At 36.0% G+C, this 27,366-nt stretch overlaps 1 protein-coding gene across 4 annotated transcripts in view; it reads left to right on the forward strand.

Annotated features, from left to right (window-relative positions):
• The window catches only part of PAN3 (poly(A) specific ribonuclease subunit PAN3), a 158,600-nt gene that overhangs the window by 101,095 nt on the left and 30,139 nt on the right, over positions 1 to 27,366 (forward strand). For all 4 annotated transcript variants that reach the window (XM_050766832.1, XM_050766833.1, XM_050766835.1 and 1 more), the window contains 3 exons: positions 18,425 to 18,672; positions 23,417 to 23,521; positions 24,360 to 24,417. In XM_050766832.1, coding sequence (XP_050622789.1) covers positions 18,425 to 18,672; positions 23,417 to 23,521; positions 24,360 to 24,417 — 411 coding nt within the window. The remainder of the gene's footprint in view (positions 1 to 18,424; positions 18,673 to 23,416; positions 23,522 to 24,359; positions 24,418 to 27,366) is intronic.

Raw genomic sequence — 27,366 nt, forward strand, 5'->3', positions numbered from 1 at the left:
ACTGTTTTAAAATCGCTGCCATAGGTGGCCTGTTTCTCAGTAGGAGGGAATTTACCAGTACATGGGTTAAGGAGGTTGGGAAGGCTGCAGCTTTTCTTAGCTGAGATTCCTCATTTGAACCAAAGAATACAGAGAAGTGATATAAGCAATTATTTTGTCATTCTCCAAAGGGTAATATCTATCAGGTGGCATTATACAATGGGTGTTTAGCTCATTGGTGCTTAATCCCCCGGAACCCCTTTAGAAAGGTTGGGAAAGTGAGGAATCAATAAGGCGTTAAAAACCAAGCAACCAAACAAAAAAACCACTTAACCAAAATGTCAGATGCCTATATTCAAATGAGTACAATTTTCAAGACAATGCATGGTCACTACTATATTGTAATTCACAAGTCTGAGCTCTTAGGTACTGAGTTTATGACTGAGAATCAATATTTGTTCATGTTAGGCCGGGCATGGTGGCTCATGCCTGTAATCCCAGCACTTTGGGAGGCCGAGACTGGCGGATCATGAGGTCAGGAGATGGAGACCATCCTGGCTAACACGGTGAAACCCCATCTCTACTAAAAATACAAAAAGTTAGCTGGCCTGGTGGCGGGCGCCTGTAGTCCAGCTACTCAGGAAGCTGAGCCAGGAGAATGGCGTGAACCCGGGAGGCGGAGCTTGCAGTGAGCCGAGATCGTGCCACTGCACTCCAGCCTGGGCGACAGAGTGAGACTCCGTCTCAAAAAAAAGAAAGAAAAAAAGAGATTTGTTCATGTTAAAACTTGGAAATGAGAAAGATATATTTTGATTAGGATATATTTTCATTTGATTAATAGCATTGATACTTTTTTTAATGAAAAGTTGTATTGGCCACCGTCACGATTCTGTCTGGGTGCAGGCTTGAGTAATGAGTTTATTTTGTAAACAAACAAATACTTTCAATCTAATTCATACAAAAGGAAGAATGATGTTTCAGTGTTCTGAAATTAGCTTGAGCTCTTTAGTTCCTTTTCTTATTTTTCCCCCTTTTTTTCCATAATAGTGTATTATTATAGACAAAACCACTAAGTCATAAAATGGGAAGGTTCCCTTGTTTTGTTAAGGCATATCTTGAAGCTCAAAGGCTATGCATGTTGATTTTTTTTTGGTTTTAGACATAATAAGGAAGGCAAGTCACTATTTCAGGTCTTGAAACAGAACATGTTCCTCTTTTTAATCTTTTGATTGAGAATATTTTATTTAACAAGTGAATCAGAACCTTGAATTTAAGGAATTATGTAACACTTCACTAGTTGATTATGTATGCCCTTAAGCAAAGCTACTCTAGACATCCAAACTGCTTCTGGGTGGAGACTTTTAATTCCCCCCCAATCCTCCCACACACACTAGGAAAGTAACCACCTTTTCAAAGATAAAATACAACAAAACAAAAATAGCTTTGGCCCTTGCAATACTTTCCATTTATGTTCCCTTCATATTTCTTCCCAGTGAGAAGCCATATGGTTTGTGCTATAGCTTTTCCTGAAAACTTTGTTAGCTATTTGACAGTCTCACTGTAACTGAGTGAAAGCTTTAATCAAGAACTGCCCGTGACATATAGATGCCTTCGGTTCATTGGCTACTTCTGTAGTTGAAAGGAAGTTGAACCCAAGTTTGCCCTTTCTACTTGGGTGTTGAAAGAGCTTATGAGCAGTAGCTGTTCTGATTTTTGTTGGTTGTTTTCTCTAGGGAACAAGCTACCCTCTGAGTCAGCACTGGACTTGAAGATAAATCCTACAATTCATGAAACTGACTGATTCGACTAAAGGATGGATAGTTTGGGCAGCGTTGGACAGCTCTATGAGGGGTCTGTTTGTTTAACTGAAGGGATTGTTGAGTTCAGCAACTTTTAACTCCCCTAATCATAAGGGGTTGCTGTTGTGAAAACAGGGTTTGTGAAGGAATCAGTTCTGGCAATTAACATCAGTATTCTTACTGACTTCGTTTTCATTTTATTGTCAAACTTCGTTGAACAATTCTTTAAAGTGGAGAAATTTTACTGCTTTTTTTGCCAGCAAGAAATTGTATGTACTGAGAGGTCAGCATAGAAGCTTTGCAGTCTGCTTATGAATCCAAGTTTTTGTTTTTTTTAATATATGAGATTATAAACATTTCTCTCAAGTAAACCTTTTGACACTTGGATTATTTAGTCTTTGCAAAGGTAGCATTTGTGGCTTAGAATTTTTAAGATTTATGGAAGTTAATTTGAATATTAAATATTTTACTAGTTTAGTGAATATATTTTGGCTTATGGCTGACATGCTTTTTAGATAACTATTTTATTAATAAGATATTAATTTTTACCCTAAAACTTCACAGACTTTTAAAAATCAATCTTTGAGGAAATAAGATTTATTATAATGTTTAATTATATGGATTTTTAATCTGAAACCTGAGGGATTTAAGCTACAGAATAAAAATCTTCATACCTTAATTTTCTGGGCCATAATTATGCAGGGATACAGTGGATTGTCTTTTTGAAGATAAAATATGCTGTGGGATAACATAGGAAATCCCGAAGCTGTGTCTGTGTAGTAACACATAATTTTGTTATTTAAGCATTAAAAGATTATAAATGTATAAATTTTATTTTAATCATTTGAAAGTTGGTATGATTGAAAATAATGTAGGCATAATAATAGTATTACCTAGCCGGTATTTGAGTAGATTATTTGAATATCTTTGATTGATTAGGCCAGAAGTACAAATAGTCATCCATCATGGCAGAGTTTAGAAAATTGGGCTGTAGACAAATGAGTTTGCAGAAAATTCAACTTTCGCTCCATTAGTTGCATGATTCTTATTACCTTGTTAAGCTTGATACTTTTGATTAAGAACATTTTTTGCCAGATTTGATATTCTCTGCAAGGTTGAATTTGATTGAAAAAATGAAATTATTTTGAGGAAAGAAGTAAAGGCTAGTATTATTGTAGTGTTTACTTTCTGATTCTATTGATTTTCTGATGGTGAAGTGGTTGGTTTTATATTGTACACTCTATTCTGGAATGAGAGCCACGTTTAAAACATACATATGCCTATGGCTTGTTTATCCGAGTCACATCTTTATTTGTGTCCACTTCTAAATTTTCCTTTTTGGCTGGGTGTGGTGGCCCATGCCTGTTATCCCAACACTTTGCAGGGGGCCGAGGCGACAAGATTGCTTGAGTCCAGAGTTCGAGACCAACCTAGGCAACATGTTGAGACCCTGTCTCTACAAAAAATACACAGATGAGCCAAGGGTAGTGGCATGTGCTGGTGATCCAAGCTACTAGGGAGGCTGAGACAGTATATAATTGCTTGAGCCTGGAAAGTCGAGGCTTCAGTGAGCCCTGTTGGCGCCACTGCAGTCCAGTCTGGGCAACAGAGTGAGACCCTGTTTTAGAAAAAGGAGAAAAGAAAAAAGAAAGTTCTCTTCAGTAGAAGGCTGTGCTTACATACAGTATATAGTCATCTAGAGCTTGGGAATTTTTTTGACTAGGTTCTTAGCCTCAATTGCAAATAACGCTATGATATTCAAACTTTAATTGCAATAGTAATTATGCTGAAATACCTTCCTTAAACTCAGTTTCTTCTGCTGCTTAGAAGAGCCAGTGATAGAAATGGTGTAAGGAACAAAGCTTGTCTCTGAAGCACTGAAATAACAAGTGTTGGTGGCAGGGGTGGGGGTTGTGAGGGAGGCTTCGTTGAACTCAACTTTGGATAATTTATTTCTACTCTTTGAATCATCAGGAAAGTCAAAGAAGAGACTTTATTAATTCTTAACATGTTTAGGACTCAGAATTTGGGGATATAAACATAGTATCTGTTTTGGGCTATAACTATGTATTCTTTAATTTTGGGGGGGTGATTTGGGGAATTTGGTTAAAAATGAATAAAGAAGTATTTGTAGTAGTGCATTTTTTTGTATTTTGATTATGATTGTATAAGTTCCTTAGTATGATTTTTCTCATGGCAGAAGCCCCAGATATTGGCCTTGTTATTAAGAAGATAATGCTTCCCATGTTCTCAAGTCATCTATCTGTTCAAGATGACATATGTTTTATTTCTAATCTAAATCATTATCTTCAATGTAGTTAGACATGACAATTTATTATTGAGGATTTAGTTTGGTTATTGGAACTTCATTAAAACTATGTGTGTAACCTAGGTTTACTCAGATTGCATTGACCTAGAAAAAGTAACACATATTAGAGTAATAAGACTGTCAGAAGAATGTGCTTCACCCCAGATGCCTTTACATTCCTCTGTTTCTCTCATAGTGTCTAGTGGGTTGTTTCATGTTTGCTTTTATTGACTGACATACATGCTGCTTGATAGCATGATCATTTACTTTTCCTCTGCCCCCAGCTTTTTGTTATACTGAGTACTTCCATGATGGCCTTTGTTATTCCAGGAAATTTGATAATGATAGCTATTGCTGTATTTAGCATCTTGGTTGTTGGTACCAAGGAAAGAGGAGATCTTCACCTCTATATCCATTTCTTTTCAACAAAATTATATTTTGAATAATTTCCCATCTACACAGTTTGCCATTTACATGTGTAGATGGGAATACAGAGAGGATTAAGGCACAGTTCTTCCCCATGGAACAGCTGAATCATATGTGGTATTTGCAGCAAAAAGAAGAACAAAGTGATGGGAATAATTTTTAGATATGGGTGTCGAGAAAATCTTCAAGTAAGAAGATATTTCAGAAGGATGAACTAGAATTTACTGTGCGGTTGAGGTTTAGAGTATTTGGTGTTGGCAAGTACAGTTGTTGATGATGTATGAGAGAAGGGAGAAGCTTTTTTGATGTGTGGGTACATGAAGCATCATGGTGTCTTCAGAGAAGCTGTATTGATCTTTAGAGAATTTGAAAAGAATCCTCATTACAATATTGTCTTTCAATCTCTGAACACGGAGGGGTTCTCCCTCTCCAGCTGTTTCCAGGTTGTCTTTAATGTCTTTCCACAAAGTTTTGTAATTACTCATGTTTAGGTCTTATACATATTTTGTTAGATTTATTTTGTATCTTTATACAGGATGCTTTGTAGTACTCACTGGTATCATAATTGGTGTCTTTAAAAAAATCTTTTAAATGGATTATTTCTGGTGTTTAGATATGTGATACACTTTTGTATTTGGTCACCCTGATAAACTTTTATTGCGTGTATTTTATAGATTCTTGTATTTGGACGATGGCAAACAATGATAGGTTTATTTCTTCCCTTCCAGCCTTTTTTCCAGCTATCTTGTGTTGGCTAGGGCCTTTAGTATAATGTTATAGAGAAGTGCTCATAGTTGATATTTTTGTCTTGTTACTGATTTTACAAAGAATGTTTTTAATATTTCCCTGTTTAGGATGATCTTCACTCTGGAATCTCAGACGCGCTTGATTTGTATACACTTTTTAACTTTTCTGGTTGAAGCAAATGTTTCCTCCAGATTTTGCTGGAATGGATTTAAAACCTTGACACTAATTCATGAGGCCTTTATTCAGTGACTCTTATAGGCCAAAAACATAAGCGAGACAAGAATTTTCACTTTTATGGAATTCACAGTTTTTATTTTTCATTTGTGTCTGTCTTCGTTTGAATTACTTACATTTGAATTATTTACCATTATCATAATGAAAATGTTTTAATGGGTAGGTGTTACTACATTGACTTAAAAAGATACCAGAAGTCTACGACAGTGTTTATATTCCACATACCCTTTTAATAATGGTCTAATTAAACTTATTTTTATCTATGCCAGTCTGAGAAGAGGCCAACAGTGAGCCACTTTTCATTTGTATCTCTTTAGTTCTTGGTTCTTTTTTTTTTTTTTTTGAGACAGAGTTTTGCTGTCACCCAGGCTGGAGTGCAGTGGTGCGATCTCGGCTCACTGTAAACTGCGCCTCCCAGATTCCAGCGATTCTCCTGCCTCAGCCTCCTGACTGGCTGGGATCACAGGTGCGTGCTACCATGCCCAGCTAACTTTTGTATTTTTAGTAGGGACGGGATTTCACCATGTTGGTCAGGCTGGTCTCGGACTCCTGACCTCGTGATCTGTCCACCTTGGCCTCCCAAAGTGCTGGGATTACAGGCGTGAGCTACCGCGCCCAGCCTAATTCTTTCTTTAAAACATAAAATCTTTCGGAAAAGATGCATCTTTTTAATTAGCACCAGACATGAGCATCTTTTTATGTTTGAGGTATTTTTCTTTTCTGCCAACTGGCTAGTTGTATAACTTGTTCATTTTTCACTGCTTACTTTCTGTTTATGATTTTAAGAACTATATGTTAAACAGACTAGCCCTTTATTAAGTGTTGCAGATATCTTTTTTTGTTCTGCAGCAATTTTTGTCAGTTTTTGTCTCTTGAAGAAGTTAAATTGATGAACATTTTATTTTTTGACCTTTGAATTTTGTTTCTTCGTAACAGCATATTTTTAAAAATAGTTCTTTTATTTTAAACTCTTAAATATTTAATCTGAATATTCATGTAAAATTTATGTGGGTGTAATGAATGAAAGGGAAATTCACTTTTTTGATTTTATCTATATAACCATTTGTTTGTTCACTTCATTGTTTAGTGATAGCAAGTTGTTACATCTGATTATTGGACAGGTCATCTCCTCCCTTGAAGTCTGAAGCACAGCCTTTATGTTATACTTATTTTATATATATATATATATTTTATATACATTTATATATATATTTTTATATATATATTTGAGATCGGTTTTGGTGTCCTGTTCTTTTGCACTGTTCATATGAGCCTCTATCAAACATCTATCTTTGTTACTGTAGGTTTGATCATTTTTCAGTGTCTAATGGTGTTATGGCCCACTTTTTTCTTCTTAATTTTTTATCTTTTGTTTTTTTCTTTTAAATTTTCTTCAATTTCATCCTTAATTGTTTTTCTTTTCTTCAGTAATTTTTTTTTCCTGGCGATTCTTGATGCTTTTTTTCCTCCACATAGGTATAATTAGCTTGGCTAATATTTTTATTTTATTTTATTTATTTTATTTTATTTTATTTTTGAGATGGAGTCTCACTCTGTCGCCCAGGCTAGAGTGCAATGGCGCTATCTTGGCTCACTGCAATGTCCGCCTCCCGGGTTCAAGCGATTCTCCTGCTTCAGCCTCCTTAGTAGCTGGGATTACAGGCACGTGCCACCACACCCGGCTAATTTTTGCATTTTTAGTTGAGACAGGGTTTCACCATGTTGGTGAGACTGGTCTTGAACTCCTGACCTCATGATCCGCCCACCTCAGCCTCCCAAAGTGCTGGGATTACAGGCGTGAGCCCAGCCAGCTTGGCTAATATTTTTAAATCCTGTTGGTATTTTTATTGAGCTAGCATCATAATTTTAGATTATTTTAGGGTAGAAGTGACATCTTTATAACAAATAAGTATGGGTGTTTATTCCCGTTTGTTTAAGTAATCCGTTATTTCTGTCAGTAGGTTTTTGTGTTTTCTTCATAGGGGTCTTACACAGTTCTAGTTGTTTGTATCTACAGATTTTATCTTTTTTGTTGCTGCTAGTAAATGTAAATGGGTTCCTTTTTTTTTTTTTAAACATTGTATTTCATTGTCCCACCAACACCCCTCTCACATTTGATTAATAGTTTTCTTGGTCCTTTTGATCCCTCTACCATACCCCTAGGCAGTGATTTGAATATTAATTTTTTAATTGAGATATAATTCACATACCATAAAATCAATCCTTTTAAAGTATGTAATTCAGTAGGTTTTAATATATCAAAAGATCATGAAACCATTACCATTCAAATTCCATAGCATTTTCATTGCCCCAAAAGGAAACTAGATATCTGTTAACTGACACTTCTCATTTTTCTCTTTCTTCATTCCCTGAAAACCACTAATCTATTTTCTGACGTTTTATAGATTTACCTATTCTGGACATTTCATATAAATAGAATCATATAATATGTGACTTTTTTATGTCTAGCCTCTTTGAGCTAATGTTTTCAAGGTTCATCCATGTTGTAGTATATGTCAGTATTTCCTTCCTTTTTATTGGTGAATAATGTTCTATTATGTAGATATATCATGTTTTGTTTACCACTTATCCATTGATAGACATTTGGGTTATTTCCACTTTTTGGTAATTACGCATAATGCTACTGTGAGCATTCATGTACAAGTTTTTGTGCGAACGTATGTTTTTAGTGCTCTTCGGTAATACACAATTCGGAATCACAATTCCATTGCTAGGGTCATAGCAATTGATTATAGCCATCCTAGTGTGTATGAAACAGTGTATTATTGGGGTTTTGATTTCTGTGTCCCTAATGACTAAAGATTTTGAGGAGTTTTCCATGTGCTTATCGGCCATTTGTATGTGTTCTTCGGAAGAAATGTCTATTCAAATCCTTTGCCCTGTTTTAAATTTACTTGTTTGATTCTTTTAAATCATTGTGTGGTTTTTATATTCTTCTTCATACTAGACCTGTTTTTTTTTTCAATTGATACATAATAGCTGTACATAATTTGCCGGTATGTGTGTTATTTTGATACATGCATACAATGATCAAATCAGAGAAATTGGGATAGCCATTACCTCAAACATTTGTATTGGGAATATTTCACTTCTTCTAGCTATTTTGAATTATACAACAAATTGTTAACTGTAGTCACCTGCTATACTATTGAACCCTAAATCTTATTCCTTCTAAACGTATTTTTGTACCCGTTAACTAACCTCTTCAGTCCCCCACCCACCAATACTTCCCAACTTCTGGTAACCACCAGTTTACTTTCTATCTCTATGAGATCTACTGTCTAAGCTCCTGCGTATGAGCAAGAACATACAGTGTTTATTTTTCTGTTCCTGGCCTTATTTCACTTAACATAATGATCTCCGGTACCATCTATATTGCTGAAAATGACAGGATGTCATTTTTTTTTTTTATGACCGAAGAATATTTTGTTGTATGCATGTATCACATGTTCTTTATTCATTCATCCATTAATGGACACTTCAGTTGACTCTCTATCTTGGCTATTGTGAATAGTCCTGCAATAAACGTGGGAATGTAGATATCTCTTCTACATACTGACTTCTTTTCTTTGTATAAACCCAGCAGCAGTGGGATTGCTGGATCATATGGCAGTTCTGTTTTTAGTTTTTTTGAGGAACCTGCATATTGTTTTCCATAGTGGCTGTACTCGTTTTCATTCCCATCAATAGTATACCGATGTTCTCCTTTCTCGTATCCTCACCAGTATTCATTATTTTTGTCTTTTTGATAAAAGCCACTTCAACTGGGATAATATGATCTCATTGTGGTTTTGATTTCCTTTTCCCTGATGATTAATAATTCTGGACTTTTTTCATATAACTTGGTCATTTGTATGTCTTTTTTTGAGAAATGTCTGTCCTGATCTTTTGCCTATTTTAAAATCAGACTATTTGGATTTATTTATTTATTTATTTTTGCTATTGAGATGTTTGAGTTCTTTATACTAATCATTAATTTCCTGATGAAGGGATAGTGTGCATATATATTCTCTCATTCTGCAAATTGTCTTCACTTTGTTGATTGTTTCCTTTGCTGTGCAGATACTTTTTAGTCTAATATAGCCCCATTTGTCTATTTTTGCTTTTGTTGCCTATGCTTTTGAGATCTTACCCAAAATATCTTTGCCCAGATTAATGTCCTGAAGGGTTTTCCCAGTGTTTTTATCCTAATAGTTTCAAGCCTTAAATTTAAGTCTTTAATCCATTTTGATTTGACCTTTGCATATGGTAAGAGAAAGGGACATAACTTCATTCTCTGCATGTAGTTATCCAGTTTCCCAAACACCATTTATTGAAGAGACTGTCTTTTCCCCAATATGTGTTCTTAGCACCTTTCTGGAAAATTAGTTGCCTATAAATATGTGAATTTATTTCAAGTTCCCTGTTCTGTTCCATTGGTCTGTGTGTCTGCTTTTATGCAGGTACCGTACTGTTTCGGGTACTGTGACTTTGTAACATATTTTGAAGCAAGTAGTAGATGTTTCGTGCTTTGTTAGTTTTGCTCAGAATGCTTTGGCTGTTAAGATTTTTGTAGTTTCATATGAATTTTGGATTGTTTTTTCTGTTTATGCAAAGAATGTCCTTGATATTTTGATAGATTGTGTTGAATCTGTCGATTGCTTTGGGTAGTAGTAACATTTTAACAATATTAATTCTTCCAGTTCATGAGCATGGCATATCTTTCACTCTTTTTGTGTCCTCTTCAGTTTCTTTCGTCAGTGTTTTATAGTTTTGCTTATAGGGATCTTTCACTACTTTGGTTAAATTTATTCCTAGATATTTTATATTTTTTGTAGCTATTGTAAATGGGATTGCTTTCTTGATCTCTTCTTCAGGTTGTTCACTGTTGGCATATATAAATGATACTGGTTTTTTTAAGTTGGTTTCCTGAAACTTTTACTAAGTTTGTTTATCACTTTTGACAGTTTTTGGGTGGAGTCTTTTGGTGTTTCTAAATCTAATACCATGTTGTCTACAAACAAGGATGATTAGATTTAGATTTTTCCTTTCCAATCTGGTTACCTTTGTTTTTTTTCTCTTGCCTAATTGCTGTGGCTAGGACTTCCAGTACTATATTGAATAAAAGTGATGAAAATGGGCATCCTTGTCTTGTTCCAGATCTTAGAGGAAAGGCTTTTTTTTTTTTTTTTTAAGACGGGGTCTCACTCTGTCACTCAGACTGGAGTTCAGTGGTACAATCTTGGCTCACTGCAACCTCCGCCTCCTGGGCTCAAGCAATCCTCCCACCTGAGCCTCCTCCTGAGTAGCTGGGACTACAGGTGCACACCACCATGCCCTAATTTTTTGAATTTTTAGTAGAGATGGAGTTTTGCCATGTTGTTCAGGCTGGTTTCAAGTTCCTGAGCTCAAACGATCTTCCTGTCTTGGCATCCCAAAGTGCTGGGCTTTTAATTGTTCTCATTCAATGTGGTATTAGCTGTGGGTTTGTCATATATTAACTTTTATTGTTTTGATGTAAGTTTCTTTTTTACCCAGTTTGTTGTGAGTTTTTATCATAAAGGGATGTTAAATATTGTCAAATATTTTTTCAACATCTATTGAACTGACCATCGCATATTAGACCTTTATTAAATATATGATTTGCAAATATTTTCTCCTATTTTGTGAGTTGCCTTTTCACTTTCTTGATAGTTTCCTATGAGTTACAAAAAGTTTTAAATTTTGATGAAGCCTGATTAAAAAAATGTTTTTGGTTGCCTGTGCCTTATTTGTCCTATCTTTTATTTATTTATTTGTTTGTTATTTATTTCTTGCATCTGCTCCACTGGCAGTATTTGTCATATCTTAAGCAGCCATTGCTCGACTAAAAGTCACAATGGTTTATACCTATGTTTTTTTTTGTTGTGTTTTGTACATTTAGGTTTTTGACTCATTTTGAAGTAATTTTTGTGTATGGTATGAAATTAGGTGCTGGATATTACATATTATGTTTCTGTTTCACATGGTCACCACTAGATTTTTACCGTTCATTCTTTAAGTATGGAATTGTTGAAGAGATGGGCAGTAAAAATATTAATACAAGATTTTTATTTATTTTTTTTGAGATGAAGTCTCTCTCAGTTGCCCAGGCTGGAGTATAGTGGCGTGACCTCGGCTCACCGCAACCTTCGCCTCCTGGGTTCAAATGATTCTCCTGCGTCAGCCTCCCGAGTAGCTGGGACTACAGGTGCCCGCCACCACGCCTGGCTAATTTTTTGTATTTTTAGTAGAGATGGGGTTTCACCATGTTGGCCATTCTGGTCTCGAACTCCTGACCTCAAGTGATCTACCCGCCTCAGCCTGCCAAAGTGCAGGGATTACAGGCGTGAGCCACCGCGCCTGGCCAATACAAGAATTTTTAGTGACTTTGAGCCTTCCTGTCCCCCTTCAGTGTTTTAGTTGTCTAGAATTTTAGTTATACTTTGACTTTTATTATTCTTTTACTGTTAGTGCTTATTCAGATTTTCTCACATATTCTGACATTCCATGCCTTTTAAGGGGGGAATTTCCTTTTTAGTGAAGTTGATTGTTTAATAGTTCTTTCACCATGGAGATGCGAGTGACAAACCTTAAACGTGTCTTTCTCTCTTCATTTGTAGATTGTATATAAATTTCAAGTAGACAGTTATCTTTTCTCCGTTGAAAATTTCATTGTTTAGTGTTGCTGATAGTTAGCGTATTTTTCTTTCGTTAGATCATTTGTCTCTTTTCTGGTAGCTTTTAAGATTTTCTCTTTGTCTTTCGCATGCTACATTTTTGCGTAATTGGTAGAAAGGACTTATTTTTTTACTCAGAACTTTTTTTTTAAACAGCATCTGTCTGTCACCCAGGCCTGAGTGCAGTGGCACGATCATAGCTCACTTCACCCTCTTCCTCCCTGGGCTCCAGCAATCTTTCCACCTCAGCCTCTTGAGTAGCTGGGACTACAGAGGCATACCATGTCTGGTTTATTTTTATTTTATTTTATTTTATTTTACTTTAGTTTAGTTTAGTTTAGTCTAGTCTAGTCTAGTCTAGTTTAGTTTAGTTTAGTTTTTGAGATGGAGTTTCACTCTTGTCATCCAGGCTGGAACAGTGGTATGACCCCTGCTCACTGCAACCTCTGCCTTGCGGGTTCAGGTGATTCTCCTGCCTCAGCCTCCCAAGTAGCTGGCATTACAGACATATGCCACCATGTTTGGCTAATTTTTATATTTTTAGTTGAGACGGGGGTTCACCGTGTTGGCCAGGCTGGTCTCGAACTCCTGACCTCAGGTGATCCACCTGCCTCGGCCTCCCAAAGTGTTGGAATTACAGGCGTGAGCCACCGTACCCGGCCTAATTTTTTATATTTTTTGTAGAGACGGGGTTTCACCATGTTGCCCAGACCGGCCTCTAATGCCTCGACTCAAGCAATTCTCCTGCCTCAGCCTCCCAAAATGCTGGGATCACAGGGCTCAGCTACCACACCCAGCCTCTGCTGAGAACTCTTACTTAGGACTTCTTGAATGAGGAGTTATGTGCAAAGGAGTTATGTGCTGAGTTCTTGAAAATCACAAATCTTTTTTTTTTGTTTTTTTTTTTTTTTCAAATGTTGCTTCTCCAGTATTCTTCTCCTGGATATTTACATTTTCATTATTTTGTATCTAGGTAATTTTCCAAGTTTTATTTCTAGGTAATTTCCTCAGATCTTTATTTATTGTTTCCCTCTTTGATTTATCTACTTTAATTTATTGTTTCCCTCTTTGATTTATGTACTTTACTATTTAATGCATCTTTTGATGGTTTTTTTCCCTTTAATTTTAATGCTTATATTTTCACTCTTAGCCAGTGCGCTCTGTTTTGGAAGAACAAACACCTTATTCTTTTGTGATGTTTGTCACTTCTTTCATATTCTTAATCACCTCAGTAGTAATTATATTTTATAATCTGTTTTATATGGTTCTGTTACGTGGACTCTTTCTTCTTGGTTTGTTAATTCTCAAGTATGTTGTACGTGCTGGTTCTTACGAGTTCTTTTAAGTGGGATTATTTTCTGGGGAAGGTTCTTATATGTTGTCATTTTGTGAAAGTATTCATCAAAATAGTTTGGTGTTTGCTTCAGCAAGGTGTCTGAAGAGGTTTTCTAAAGCAAGTTGAGTATTGTGTTGATTTGTCGGGATTCTGTAGCATGGAATCTCATGAGGATTTTCTCTCTTGTACTTATGCATAGAACAGGCATGTGGTTTCCATTTCTCTTAAGACATCACCTCGGTCCTCCAACCTTCCTCTTTTTTCTCCATTGCTGTTCCATAAACAGGCTTCCCTTTTGGTTCTGTGAGCTGATAGAAATGGTTTTGTCCTATATTTACTGCTTTTCCAGAGTCCTGGTTTTACACAGGGGTTTTAGTTTCATTTTCTGTATTCTATGGGCTCATGGCCACTTTTCATCTACCCTTGTGGGCCTTAGAAACTCAGCTGTAGAGACTGTATCTGACCTAGCTTATAATTCCCCAAACTCCACAACATAAGCTCCTGACTTTAGATTCTGCTTTAGTTTCTTGCTTTGGGGGTTTTAATTTATTTTTTATTATTTATTTATTTATTTACTTTTTGAGACAGAGTTTTATTCTGTTGCCCATGCTGGAGTACGATGGTGCAATCTCGGCTCACGGCAACTTCCACCTTCCAGGTTCAAGTGATTCTCCTGCCTCGGCCTTCTGAGTAGCTGGGATTACAGATGCACATCAACACACCCAGCTAATTTTTATACTTTTAGTAGAGATGGGGTTTCTCTATGTTGGCCAGGCTGTTTTGAACTCCTGACCTCAGGTGGTCTGCCCGCTTCGGCCTCCCAAAGTGCTGGGATTATACATCTGAGCCACTGTGACTGGCCCTTTTTTTTTTTTTTTAAATCAGGTATATTTTAAATGCTGGGGTGTTGTGTTTTATCTCACAGTTCTGTGCATTCGTAACATTGGTAGGGGTTGAGGGAGAGTGTCCATGTTAGTTTAGTCTCTCATTTTCCAGAAATAATATTATACTGACTGGTTGGTTGTATTTAGGAAGGGTGCTGATTTGGTATGTATTAATTTTCTATCATTTACTCTAATAATTCTGTAATTATTTTCAGGAGTTTTTTATGTTGTTTGTCTTAGGTTTTCCAGAAATAGAATTGTGCCATCCAAAAAAACAGTGATGCTTTGCCTTTATAAATTAGCCTTGAAGTTTTTTATCTCATTTCTTTATTTTGTCAGTTCCGGTTAATTTCTCCAGTGGACATTCCTATATTGTTCCTTACTTTTATTTGAATTGGGTACTTTTGAGAATAATTTTTCAAATGCCCTAAAGCAGTTAATTTATGATATATTACTTTTAAATATCTCAGTCTGCATATTCACTTTAGAAGTTATAGTGTAATTATTCTATACTAATGTCATCAGAATGTCATTTCAAGAGTAAATGACAAGAAGTAATACAAAAAATGAAATACAAAAGTGAAATATTCTTAATTTAGAATATTTAAAATACAAATTTTCATTCTTCTAGGTTGTTTCTTATGCTGATCTTCTATGTATTATTATATTTGCTTTGGTATTCTGTTGATTGTCAGTTAATATCAGGGTGTTCCAATAACCATTGGTAGCCCTTTCCCTGCTGCATGTGGAAAGATTGAAATTATATGAGAATATGTGTGAAACATGAGATTTCTAATGAAGAAGAAACTTCTATTATGGTTTGTCTGATGTACCTCATTATTAAAAGAAGACCTTTAGTTTTATTATATCAAATTGTTTCCTCAAACCCTTTTTTGCATAAGATTCCTGTGGTTAAATATTAAATAATGTGCAATGGAAGATGCCATTTTAAATTAAGAATTCTTAACTTTCAATCACATTTTCTTAATTTGAGCAGAATCTGTTCATTTTAATTCAGCATCCTATTTTAAACTACTTGTTCCTGTAGTGTGATTCTATTCTTTCTTGCTGTTTATAATTTAGTACTGTATATAGGCACTTAAGAATGGGCATCTTGTTAGTATTGTCTTCATAATACTAAATACAGAATACCTCTCTCCAAGCAGATGTGTAGATATTTTACTCAGTTCTTTAACACACTTGTAAAATATACAGGTGCCAAAAAGCTGTGCCTTTTGTGATTAGATTAGGTATTTTAGTAATTTAGTTTTTAATTTCCTATGCAATTTAAATATCCTATTATCCTTATGGGGGGGGTGATACTTACTGTTGTGCGTGTTTTATTTTGAATGCTCTTTCTTTTCTTTTTCTTGTTTTCCTCTCCCCACCACCCCGCCTTAAAGAGACAGGGTCTTGCTATGTTGCCCAGATTGGAGCACAGTGGCTGTTCATGGGCGCTGTATGGCTCACGTAGCCTCAAACCCTTGGGCTCAAGCGAATCTCCTGCCTCAGCCCCCTCAGGTAGCTGGGACTACAGGCCCACACCACTGCACTCAGCTTACATTTTAAATGTATTTAAGTAACTCCAATCAGCCTCAGCTCAGAGGTGAACTCAAATTTTATTCCTGCAGCTTTATATTAAAATAACTTCACAAAATTTAGAATTCTTAAGAGAACTCTTGATACTCTATAGTGTAAATTCTACTGTACATGAATTTCTATCTTAACTCACCTTAGATTGTTTTTATGGTCATCTCTTTCCATGTATTCAGCCTTAAAGAAAGATTCTACTTTTAGTCTCTCTTACATACCTACTTTGATGTCAGAATCTTTCCCTTCAGCCCATGCTACACATAGCTTCAGTAGTCACACTAAAGCTAGTAAAACATGTAATTGATTTCCTGTTTTTCTGAGTGTGCAAGACTTAGGAACTGGGCAACTATATAGCATGTTGGCTGAGAGCACAGAGTTTGTAATTAAATCAACCTGAGTTTGAATCTTGATTCTTTTGTTGAATTACCTCTATTTGTCCTTACAGTAATTATTTTGATCTTTTAAGTTAGTTTCTCCTCTGTGAAATAAATATGCTATATCTACCTCACAGGGTGGTTGTGAGGATTAAGTAGACTGATGGATGTGGAACACTTCGATTAGTGCCTGGCTCAAGAATTGTAGTTCTTTTGTGTTACTTAATGTCATAATAGTAAACAAATTTACTCATCTTTGGTTACTTGGCCAGTTTTAGTTTGGAAAGTCTTAGAGACTAGCTTTAGGAAAAACTGTCTAAAATGCATTTCATTTTAGACAAGTAGGAAGTTTTTATCCATTGATAATAGTCTAATATAATTTTTGCTGTATGGATTAACCTTTAATTAAATGTACAATATAGAGTTAGAAACAGAGCTCTGGAATAGTTTTTAAAAAATAAAAGGTTTATATCAATATAGTAATTTGGCTTCATAGTTTTTTTTTAAGGAGTTTGGGGTTTAATTTTCTTTTACACACATTTGAGACATAACTTGAGAATTCCTATCCTATTTTAATCTCAATGCAGTAGACATTGTGTTATAGTAGTAGGAGTACTAGATTGGGAATTCGTAGAGTTGAGTTTGAGTGTTGGCTTTGCTGTTGACTTTGCATGTATGTCCTGTGGTGTTTATAGCCCGACTTACCTCACCTGCCTATTTAGTTGCTCAGAAAACCAGAAATAATTATGTTGAGGCTCTTCAGAAAGTACAGAGGGCTATTCAGAGAAAAGAAAAGTATTACTTCAGTTCTCTGCTTATTTTTGTTCACCTACATGTTTTCAGAAAACATGTTGGTATCTTATGAATTATTAGACATTGAAACTCATATCCCTGGTAATCATAATTTTGTGACTAGAGGCATTTTTTGGTAACCCTTTTCTTGTATTGTGAGGTGGCATATTACCTCAGTGTTGAAGGTTTTTAGGCATTCACCAAATAGCCAGAAAACAGTTCCTGGATAAGCTCTTTTTTTTTCAGGAAGAGTAACTGTTGCTCTAAATACCCTTTTTAATCTGCTCAGAACTGATCACTCCATTAAGCCTTTGATTAACTCTACCTGGTTTTAATTAATTTGCATTTCATCAGCATTTATGCATGTAGTTGTAGTGCATTAGTGTATATATATATTTTTAAGTTATTTTATGTCTTTTACATGTGACCTGGTCTTTTTTTCTCAGCTAGCTTGGAATCTCCTGAAGGGTAAAGACAATTGTCCTTTCCCTTTCTCCAATGATAGAGGGTGCTCTGCACATAATGTTTCTTATTGGTTGTGGTGGTTCCTCTAGAACATAATGGTATCAATTGGCCTAATTTTAAATAGTACGCATCTGTAGAAATTTTCAGGATATGCCTGTTTAGAGTTAATGACAAAAAGGCATCAGAACAACAGACTGCTTGATATTAAACATATGGCACTTAAGCTGCTATGTATTTCAACTTTTTTTTTTTTTTTTTGCTTTTTCAAACAATTTTGTTAATTATATTTGGCTGAATGAAATCTAGTAGCTCTTCATAATTTGAATTTTTAATACTGTAATATGTTTGGGGAATGCGCTATTTGTATTGTTAATGATTCTTAATAAAAAAGGAATTATGCCTTTTATAAAAGTTTTTCTTTTATAAAAGGCTTAATTTTATAAAGAGCCCCAATTCGGTTACTTCCCACCCTTCCATTAATTTATTAAATTTTTGGTCATTCTTGCTATTAAAGTTTGTGATGTAAACCTTGATATGGAGGAGACTGTTCTTACAATAAATCTGCTAACATATTTGGGAATAACTACATTTGAAAAAAGAAACTTTACATTTGCTTTAGTCAGAGCTTTTTCTACAACAAAACAAGATAAAATTATTTCCTTCATCTTTGTGCACTTAAGATCCCAAAGATGATGTTTCTTCCAAATGAATGTTTGCATTTTATTTTCCAGACTTTTTCTCTAAAACCAATTATTGCTCCATTAAGAAACATTTTTACATCTTCTTCAGGAATGTCGTTGTCTGCTGGGTCTTCCCCTCTTCATTCCCCCAAGATTACTCCACATACTTCTCCTGCTCCCAGAAGAAGAAGTCACACTCCAAATCCAGCAAGTTACATGGTGCCTTCTAGTGCCTCTACATCTGTTAATAATCCTGTTTCTCAGACTCCATCTTCTGGTCAGGTGATCCAAAAGGAAACTGTTGGTGGAACGACTTACTTCTATACAGACACAACTCCAGCACCTTTGACTGGAATGGTATGTTTGCATTAAAGAGGACATTTTAGTACTCTCTTGTAACAGGTCCTTTTAGTAATGAGGTGGTCCACCCCCTCCTGCAGCTTTTTATTGTGATGCAAAAAAGTATTTCATTTTCTCACTTAGGTGAGAAGTCTAGTCTCTTCTCAACTCTTCAAATTTATCTAGTTCTGCCTTACTAATAACTCTAGTTTTAGACTAATCTGGTTTAATCAGAAATTAGATTATATCCATGCTCTTACTTTAGTACTCTATGGCATGTTTTGCTTATGGGTTTACCTTGTACTAGCTGGAGTTGATGCCTGCTGACATTTGTTTTTAGGTATAGATAGTTTAACCTCTAGTAAGAAGCTAGAAAAAGTAGATGGTATGTCCTCAGTAGTTACTGGAAGCAAATCAATGATAAACCCTTATTTCAGATGAGGTGGTTATTTAACAGCTAAATCTGTGGATGGTGGAGTGACACATAGTGATAAGGGGCCTGCAGTATGGCTCTTTGCTAAGGAGGTAGAAGAGTCAGACCAAAGAGAGCCATGATTATAGATGAGGAAAGAGTTACTAAAGGACTGGTGATGAAGTGAGAGAAGAATCATGAAACAGTTGGGAAGAGGTGGCCCCAGAGGAGACATGAATATGAAGACCAAGAGAGGAAGAACATGGCCAGAAAGAAAGATTTCTTATCAGAGTCAATTAGTAATGTTCCAGGACAGGGAGAAGGGACAGGAGTCAAGGGGGCGTGAATGAATGGAGAAGGAGAGGGGAGGATTCCATGTTATGTAAATTGTACCTTTTTTAGCTTCATTACTTCGTCTGTATTCAAAAATTATTTTATTTACCCTAGAAAAATAAGTAGTAGATGAAGGCCTCATGAGTGAGAAAGCCAGAGTCCACTAAAACAGGGGTCCCTAATCCTTGAACCATAGACCAGTGTTAGGAACCAGGCCTCACAGCAGGACGTGAGCTGTGGGCAAGTAAGTGAAGTTTCATCTGTATTTACACCCACTCCCCATTGCTCTCATTACCATCTGAGCTCCTCCTTGTGTCAGATCAGTGGCGGCATTAGATTCCATAGGAACATGAACCCTGTTGTAAACTGTGCATGCCAAGGATCTAGGTTGTGTGCTCCTTATGAGAATCTAGTCCTTGATGATCTGTCACTGTTTCCCATCACGCCCAGATGGGACTGCCTAGTTGCAGGAAAACAAGCTCCCATTGATTCTATATTACGGTAAGTTGTATAATTATTTCATTATATGTTACAATGTGATAATAATAGAAATAAAGTGCACAATCAATGTAATGCATTTGAATCATGCCAAAAATATCCCTTCACCCCCACCCCCTTGTCCATGGAAAAATTGTCTTCCGCGAAATCAGTCCCTGGTGCCAAAAAGGTTGGGGATTGCTACATTAAAATAACGGAAGCTGATCTAATCTATAGACATTTGACAGTCATAGATGATAGGCTTATATGAAACATTATTTGGATTTCAATATGCCGTTTTGATCCTCAAAGTTAACTTATTTTGATTGAATTTAATATTTTACTAAGAGAATTTGAGTGAAAAGAAAGCATACTTCTTTTTTTTGTTTGCGCCACATTGTTTTTAGACTCGTGAATCTATGTACTTATGAAACTGTTTCTCCAATTGTAAAATAAGGATATTAATACCTAACTATTCTATGAGAAATAGATGTGAAAACATTTATAGAAATAGTTGTAAGTCATGTAAACTGCTTTTTAAAAATAATAAAATAGCTAACAGTTTTGTGGGCTTTTTAAAAATCAGAAATCTTTCAAACATTATCACAGAACCACTTTCCAAACAGAAGATCAAAAAAATAGGTAGGTAGAGACTTCTCTTTGTTCTTTCAAATAAGGAATCCATGAGTGTTTTAGCCTTTTTCATTTATTATGTTTTATAATCATTTACCTTTTAATTTTATTTGTAGAAAGAAATTTAGTTTAATGTATATGGAGGCTCTTTGGCACAAAATTACCTCCACCAATTTTATAGAGATTAAATTTACCTCCACCAGTTTTATAGAGATTAAATATGGCACATTTTAATAATGTTTTTACCCCTCACACACTATATATATATTTATTATTATTATTATTTATTATTTTTTTTTCTTGAGATAGATTCTCCCTCTTTCACCCAGGCTGGAGGGCAGTGGTGCAATCTTTGCTCACAGCAACCTCCGCCTCCTGGGTTCAAGCATCCTCCCACCTCAGTCTCCCTAGTAGCTGGGACTACAGACGCACACCACCATGCCCTGCTAACTTTTGTATGTTTAATAGAGATGGAGTTTTACCCAGTTGGCCAGGCTGATCTCAAATTCTTGACCTCAAGTAATCCGCCCACTTTGACCTCTGAAGTGTTGGGTTTACAGACGTGAGCCACTGTGTCCAGCCTAAACTATGCTGTTATATAAGGAAACCAACACGAGAAAAAAGAGATATTACTCTTCCTGCAGACACAGGCTAAAGGAAACCTTACAAGTATCACAAAACTGCTTCCTAGTTGAGATCTAGATCAGAGCAGTCATGTTGAGGCAGCACAAATCAGCTGAATTAGTTTTTAAAAGAGAAAAACAGTTTCATTGTTTAAAATGAAAGAATGAAGAAATAGAAAAGATATTTAAAACTGAACTTTGATATTGTATCATGGACCAGTGAAGGAGAGAGAGAAAAGAGTGATAAAGAGAAGAAAGGGTGGTGGGATGAGTCCAGTTGGAAGAATGAAAGACAAGAAGCTGGAAGCTGATGTAGTAACTTTATTGTAGTTTGCTTGGAAGGTAAATGTATTATTGTATCCTTCTGTTCACTTAACCTGCTGACCTAGAATGGGTTTGAATAACACTTTGTTTAGTTTGGCCACAAAATGCCTGTGAAGGGGAGAATCCTTTGGGCAGTCAGGGCAATGTTCCTTTGTTACCTCCCAGTACCCAAACACCTTTAATTTCTCCATCCTTGCTCCCAGTTGCTTTCAAAAAGTGGTGATGAACTGTTTGTATAGTTGCCGCTTAGTATCCAAGGGGGATTGATTCCAGGACTCCCACATATAGCAAAATTCCTGGGTGCTCAATTCCCTGATACAGAATGACATAGTATTTGTGTAGATCTTATACACATCCTCCTGTATACTTTAAATTATCTCTAGATTACTTATAATACCTAATGCAGTATAAGTGGTCTGCGAATAGTTGTTACACTGTATTTTTAATTTGTATTACTTCTTATTGTTGCGTTGTCACTTTTTTCCCCTGAATATTTCCTACCCATGGTTGGTCCAATCCTTGAATACAGAACCCAGGGATACAGAAGGCTGACTATGTGACATTTCTTCCAAAGAGCTACTTTTGTCTTCTCAGTGGAGCTTAAATTTTATTGTATCTGAAGAAATGTTTTCTTTCTCATTAGGTTTTTTTTTTTTTTTTTTTTTTTGAGACAGAGTCTTGCTCTGTCACCCAGGCTGGAGTGCAGTGGCATGATCTTGGCTCGCTGCAGCCTCCACCTCCCAGTTTCAAGCGATTCTCCTGCCTCAGTCTCCTGAGTAGCTGGGATTACAGGCGCCTGCCACTAAGCGTGGCTAACTTTTTTTTTTTTTTTTTTTTTGAGATGGAGTCTCGCTCTGTCACCCAGGCTGGAATGCAGTAGTGCAATCTCGACTCACTGCAAACGAGTTTGCAGTAGTGCAAACTCACCTCTGGGTTCAAATGATTCTGCCTCAACCTCCTGAGTAGCTGGGACTACAGGTGCGTGCCACCACACTCGGCTAATTTTTTGTATTTTTAATAGAGACAGGGTTTCACCATGTTAGCCAGGATAATTTTTGTATTTTTAGTAGGGATGGAGTTTCACCATGTTGGCCAGGCTGGCTCATTAGATTTTTAATTGATTACTGAAATATTATTTTTATTTATTTATTTATTTATTTATTTATTTGAGACGGAGTTTCGCTCTTGTTGCCCAGGCTGGAGTGCAATGGCGCGATCTCCACTCACTGCAACCTCCACCTCCCGGGTTCAAGCGATTCTCTTGCCTCAGCCTCCCAAGTAGCTGGGATTACAGGTTTGTGCCACCACACCTGGCTAATTTTGTATTTTTAGTAGAGACGGAGTTTCTCCATGTTGGTCAGGCTGGTCTCGAACTCCTGACCTCAGGTCATCCGCCCACCTCAGCCTCCCAAAGTGCTGGGATTACAGGTGTGAGCCACCGTGCCAGCTGAAATATTATTTTTAATATGAAATTCTTTCAGAAAGTATTCTATAACAGCTATTCTCTGAGGTTTTTACTTCAATATTATTTACAGCTTTAAAATGTATTAAAATTTATTACTATCATGTAAAGATTAAAATTTTATCAAAACACTGATAAAGCTTATCGATTATGAAAAATTAGTGAGGCTGGGCATGGTGGCTCACACCTGTAATCCCAGCACTTTGGGAGGCCGAGGCAGGTGGATCACCTGAGGTCAGGAGTTCAAGATCAGCCTGGCCAATGTGGTGAAACCTTGTCTCTACAGAAATAGAAAAATTAGCTGGGCATGATGGCGGGTGCCTGTAATCCCAGCTACTCGTGAGGCTGAGGCAGGAGAATCACTTGAACCCGGGAGGCGGAGGTTGTAGTGAGCCGAGATTGCGCCACTGCACTCCAGCCTGGGCGACAGAGCAAGACACTGTCTGAAAAAAAGAAAGAAAAATAGTGATTATATTTACCCCCTTCCTACCTTTTTAGGTGTTTCCAAACTATCATATTTATCCTCCGACTGCACCTCACGTTGCTTATATGCAACCGAAAGCAAATGCACCTTCCTTCTTCATGGCCGATGAACTCCGACAGGTATGCTTTCAGAATTCATAGTAAGAATACTTAATGTCTCCTGTGCTTTAGTGAACAGGGGAAAGAACAGAGCTCTTTTCAAATCATATTATTTAATCAAATATGCTGTAGTAAAGCACATCGAATTTATAAGTTTTAATTGGTGTGTTTAAGGAAACCTGTCTTTCAAAAAAATTTCAAATAAATTTTGTGTTAGGATATAAAACGTAGAATAGCTATTTAAATGGTTCGCTCTTCTGTACTTCATTTTATTTCTATTGAAAAGGCTCTTTGAAGTATATAAATAATTTCAGTGGTTTCTAACAGTATTCTTCTAATAGGTGTAGGTTAAAAATAAGTAGTTTGGCCCAGGAATTAACTTTTAAGAGAGCTCAATATTTTTTTAAAAGAATGTTTTACAAAAGTGTTTTGTTTAATTTTTGGTAAACAACTAGTTATTTGATATGTAGAATTTCACTTTACACTCAGATTCTCAGAAATATTTTTGTTTCATAGAAGTGAGTTCTACCAGTATAGTGCTTTTTAAATTAATTATTACCAGCTTACTAGTAGACCTTGAATTTTCAGCCACAGTGTTAGTCATGTGTTTTGGGTAGCCCAGCTACCTGTGTGTAAGTGGCACAGCTACTTAAACTCAGTCTTAATTATGGGCAAGTCTAAGTCTATCTGGGCCTGGAGTTCAGACATTTTACCATGTTTAGAAATGTTGTTTCATGATTTTAATATTTAAAAAGTGCACATGCCAAAAATATTAATATTTAGGTTATTTAATTATAATAGGAAATCCAGGGTTCAGAATCTGTGTTTAAATAGAAATATACTTATTTCTGTTTCATAGGAGCTGATCAACAGACATTTAATAACAATGGCTCAAATTGATCAAGCAGATATGCCAGGTAAAATGCAAGTTGATCCTTCCTCTCTTTTAAAGGCTGTTATAATTCTTATGTGGTAGTACATGTTTTATGCATTACTAAGAAGAGTTCCAGGCTGGGCGTGGTGGCTTATACCTGTAATCCCAGCAGTTTGGGAGGCTGAGGCGGAAGGATTGCTTGAGCCCAGAAGTTTGAGACTAGCCTGAGCAAAATAGTGGGAACATGTCTCTACAACAAATTAATGAGCTAGGCGTGGTTGTGCACATTTGTAGTCCCAGCCACTCAGGAGAGACTGAGGCAGGAGGATCACTTGAGCCCTCAAGGTCAAGACTGCAGTGAGCTGGCTATAATCGCCCCATTGCACTCCAGCCTGGGTGACAGAGTGAGACCCTGTCTCAAAAAAAAAAAAAAAAAAAGAAAGAACAGCCCCAAGATACTACTGATCATCTAGTTTATTTCTGTTAATTTTACATATGTTCATAAAAAGTGTATATAGTTTTAGAATTCATGGTGATTTACTGTGCACTAGAATATTTTTATCTCCTGAAACTTAATAAAGCATGGGTTCTTAAGCAGGAGAGGATGGTAATTATTAGTACCATTTGTGAGACTACTGTGTGCCAGACAGTATACTAATTAAATACTTTACATGTCTTACTTTATGCCTCACAAACATCCTGTGACATATTATTTCCACTTTACATATGAGGAATACTGAAGTTGGCAGGTTAAGTAACTTACCTTTAGAACCAATGGCTGGTAAATAACTGACTGATTCCAGACTTAAACCAAAGTTTTTCAGACTGTACCACGATATTTCTTAAAGCATATTAAAATATCTTTCCTTAGCTTACTCTGTATAAATGAAGTATGATATAATTTAGTAAAATTTCATAAATAATACAGTAGGAACACATTTGCCATAAAGATCATCTCAAAATGCCTGGTTGTAATCAGGAATTCAGCATAGTCTAGTGTGTGTTGTCTCTTGATTGCTAAAGAATTAAAAGAAATATGGCTGTTATTTCTTAAGATGGATCTTTCCAGGTAAGGTGGGAAGGAACTTATTTGTCATAACCTTTGAAATATTCATCTTGGAATTTTTCTTAACTGTTTAATATTGTATTTGAGGCTTTAGCCAGGTTTTGCAAAAGTTTAAAAAGAAAAAAAATGGAAGGCACAAAGACTGGAAAGGAGAAAATAGAACTGCCATCTATAAATCATGTGACTGCAGATTAGACATTATTTGAAATAACAAACTGTAGAAAATGGCTGGATATAAGATTAATACATCAGTTGCATTTCTGTAGGCCAGTACCCAGTTAACTTCAAAATATAATTAAAAGCAAATGCTGTTTAAAAATGCAATATCAGTATGTAGGAATAAATACAACAAAAGATAGGTAAGATTTCAGCAGGGGAGATTTATTCATTAAGAAGTATTAAATAATGTAAAGTGAAATTCTGTAGATTAGTAGAGATTACTCATGATTAGGAAGACAGAACAAGTAAGATGTCAATTTTTCTAAACTGACATATAGATCCAGTAGAATTCCAGTCAAAGCATAACTTCCAGTCAAATCTTTTCATGAAGTATGATAAAATGTATCAAAGAATAAAGGGCCAAGACTATCCAAGGTGCTTTGAAGAGTATGGTTGTTATTTATGTTCATATGAAGAATTTGTTTGTGTATTAGGGAAAGAGAGGTTTGATTTGAGTCTACAGTAACTAAAACGTGATGATGACACAGGGTTAGACAGATTAATGGAACAGATTACAGAGAGCCCAGACACGTTCTGTGATAAAGGTGGCAAATCAGTGGGGAAAAGAAAGCATTGGAAAAATGGTTTTTGGTTTTTTAATTAAAAAAATAAACTTTGATTGAGGCAGCATCTTGCTCTGTCACCCAGGCTGGAGTACAGTGGTGTGATCGCAGCTCACTGCAACCTCTGACTCCTGGGCTCCAGCATTCCCCCACCTCAGCCTCCCAAGTAGCTGGGGCTACAGGTGTACACCACCACACTTGGCTAATTTTTGTATATTTTGTAGAGAGGGTCTCACCATGTTGCCCAGGCTGGTCTTGAACTTCTGGACGCAAGTGCTCTACCTGCCTCAGCCTCCTGAGAGTGCTGGGATTACAGGCATGAGCCACTGTGCTTGACCACAAAAAATGGTTTTCTATATTGACAAGATAAAATTGGGTGATTATCTCAAGCCACATTAAAAAGTCAACTTCAAATAAATTAAGAACTTATATGTCTAAAACAGAACTCTAAAACTCCTATTGTAAAATATAAATGAATGTATTTTATCTACTTTTAAAATACTTTAAAAAATGAAAACTAATTTTATCTGCATTTGCAGTGATGATAAAATATTTAAAATTTTTTTGTCACATTCTCTTTCGGCTATCCATGAGTACTTTACATCATTCATCAGTACGCACACAATTTTCAACTTAAGACATTTTCAAACAGACACCACCCTATGTTTCTGACTATCCCTTCATGCTTAGCATTTGTTTACATTATGGTTCAACCGTTTGACACTTGATCATATAGTTTTTGGCATCATGAATTACAGTGCAGGAACATATTCATCTACTTAATTTTTTTCTTCTGTAGGAAATATTTTTTTCCTTAGAAGAAATACTTCAAATATTTCTAAACTGATGTATATATAGATTCAGTATAATTCATAAATACTTTTATAATTCTACTTTTAAGCATAAAAAATGTACATAATTGATCAACTGATGCTCTTTTAAAAATATATAAAAAAGAAAACAGCTCCGGGCGCAGTGACTGACACCTGTAATCCCAGCACTTTGGGAGGCCAAGGTGAGTGGGTCACTTGAGGTCAGAAGTTTGAGACCAGCCTGGTGAACATGGTAAAACCCCATTTGTACTAAAAATACAAAAATTAGCCACGTGTGATGGCGCCCACCTGTAATTCCAGCTACTCAGGAG

The sequence above is a fragment of the Macaca thibetana genome, chromosome 17 (genome assembly GCF_024542745.1).
Source record: "Macaca thibetana thibetana isolate TM-01 chromosome 17, ASM2454274v1, whole genome shotgun sequence".
NCBI lineage: Eukaryota > Metazoa > Chordata > Mammalia > Primates > Cercopithecidae > Macaca > Macaca thibetana.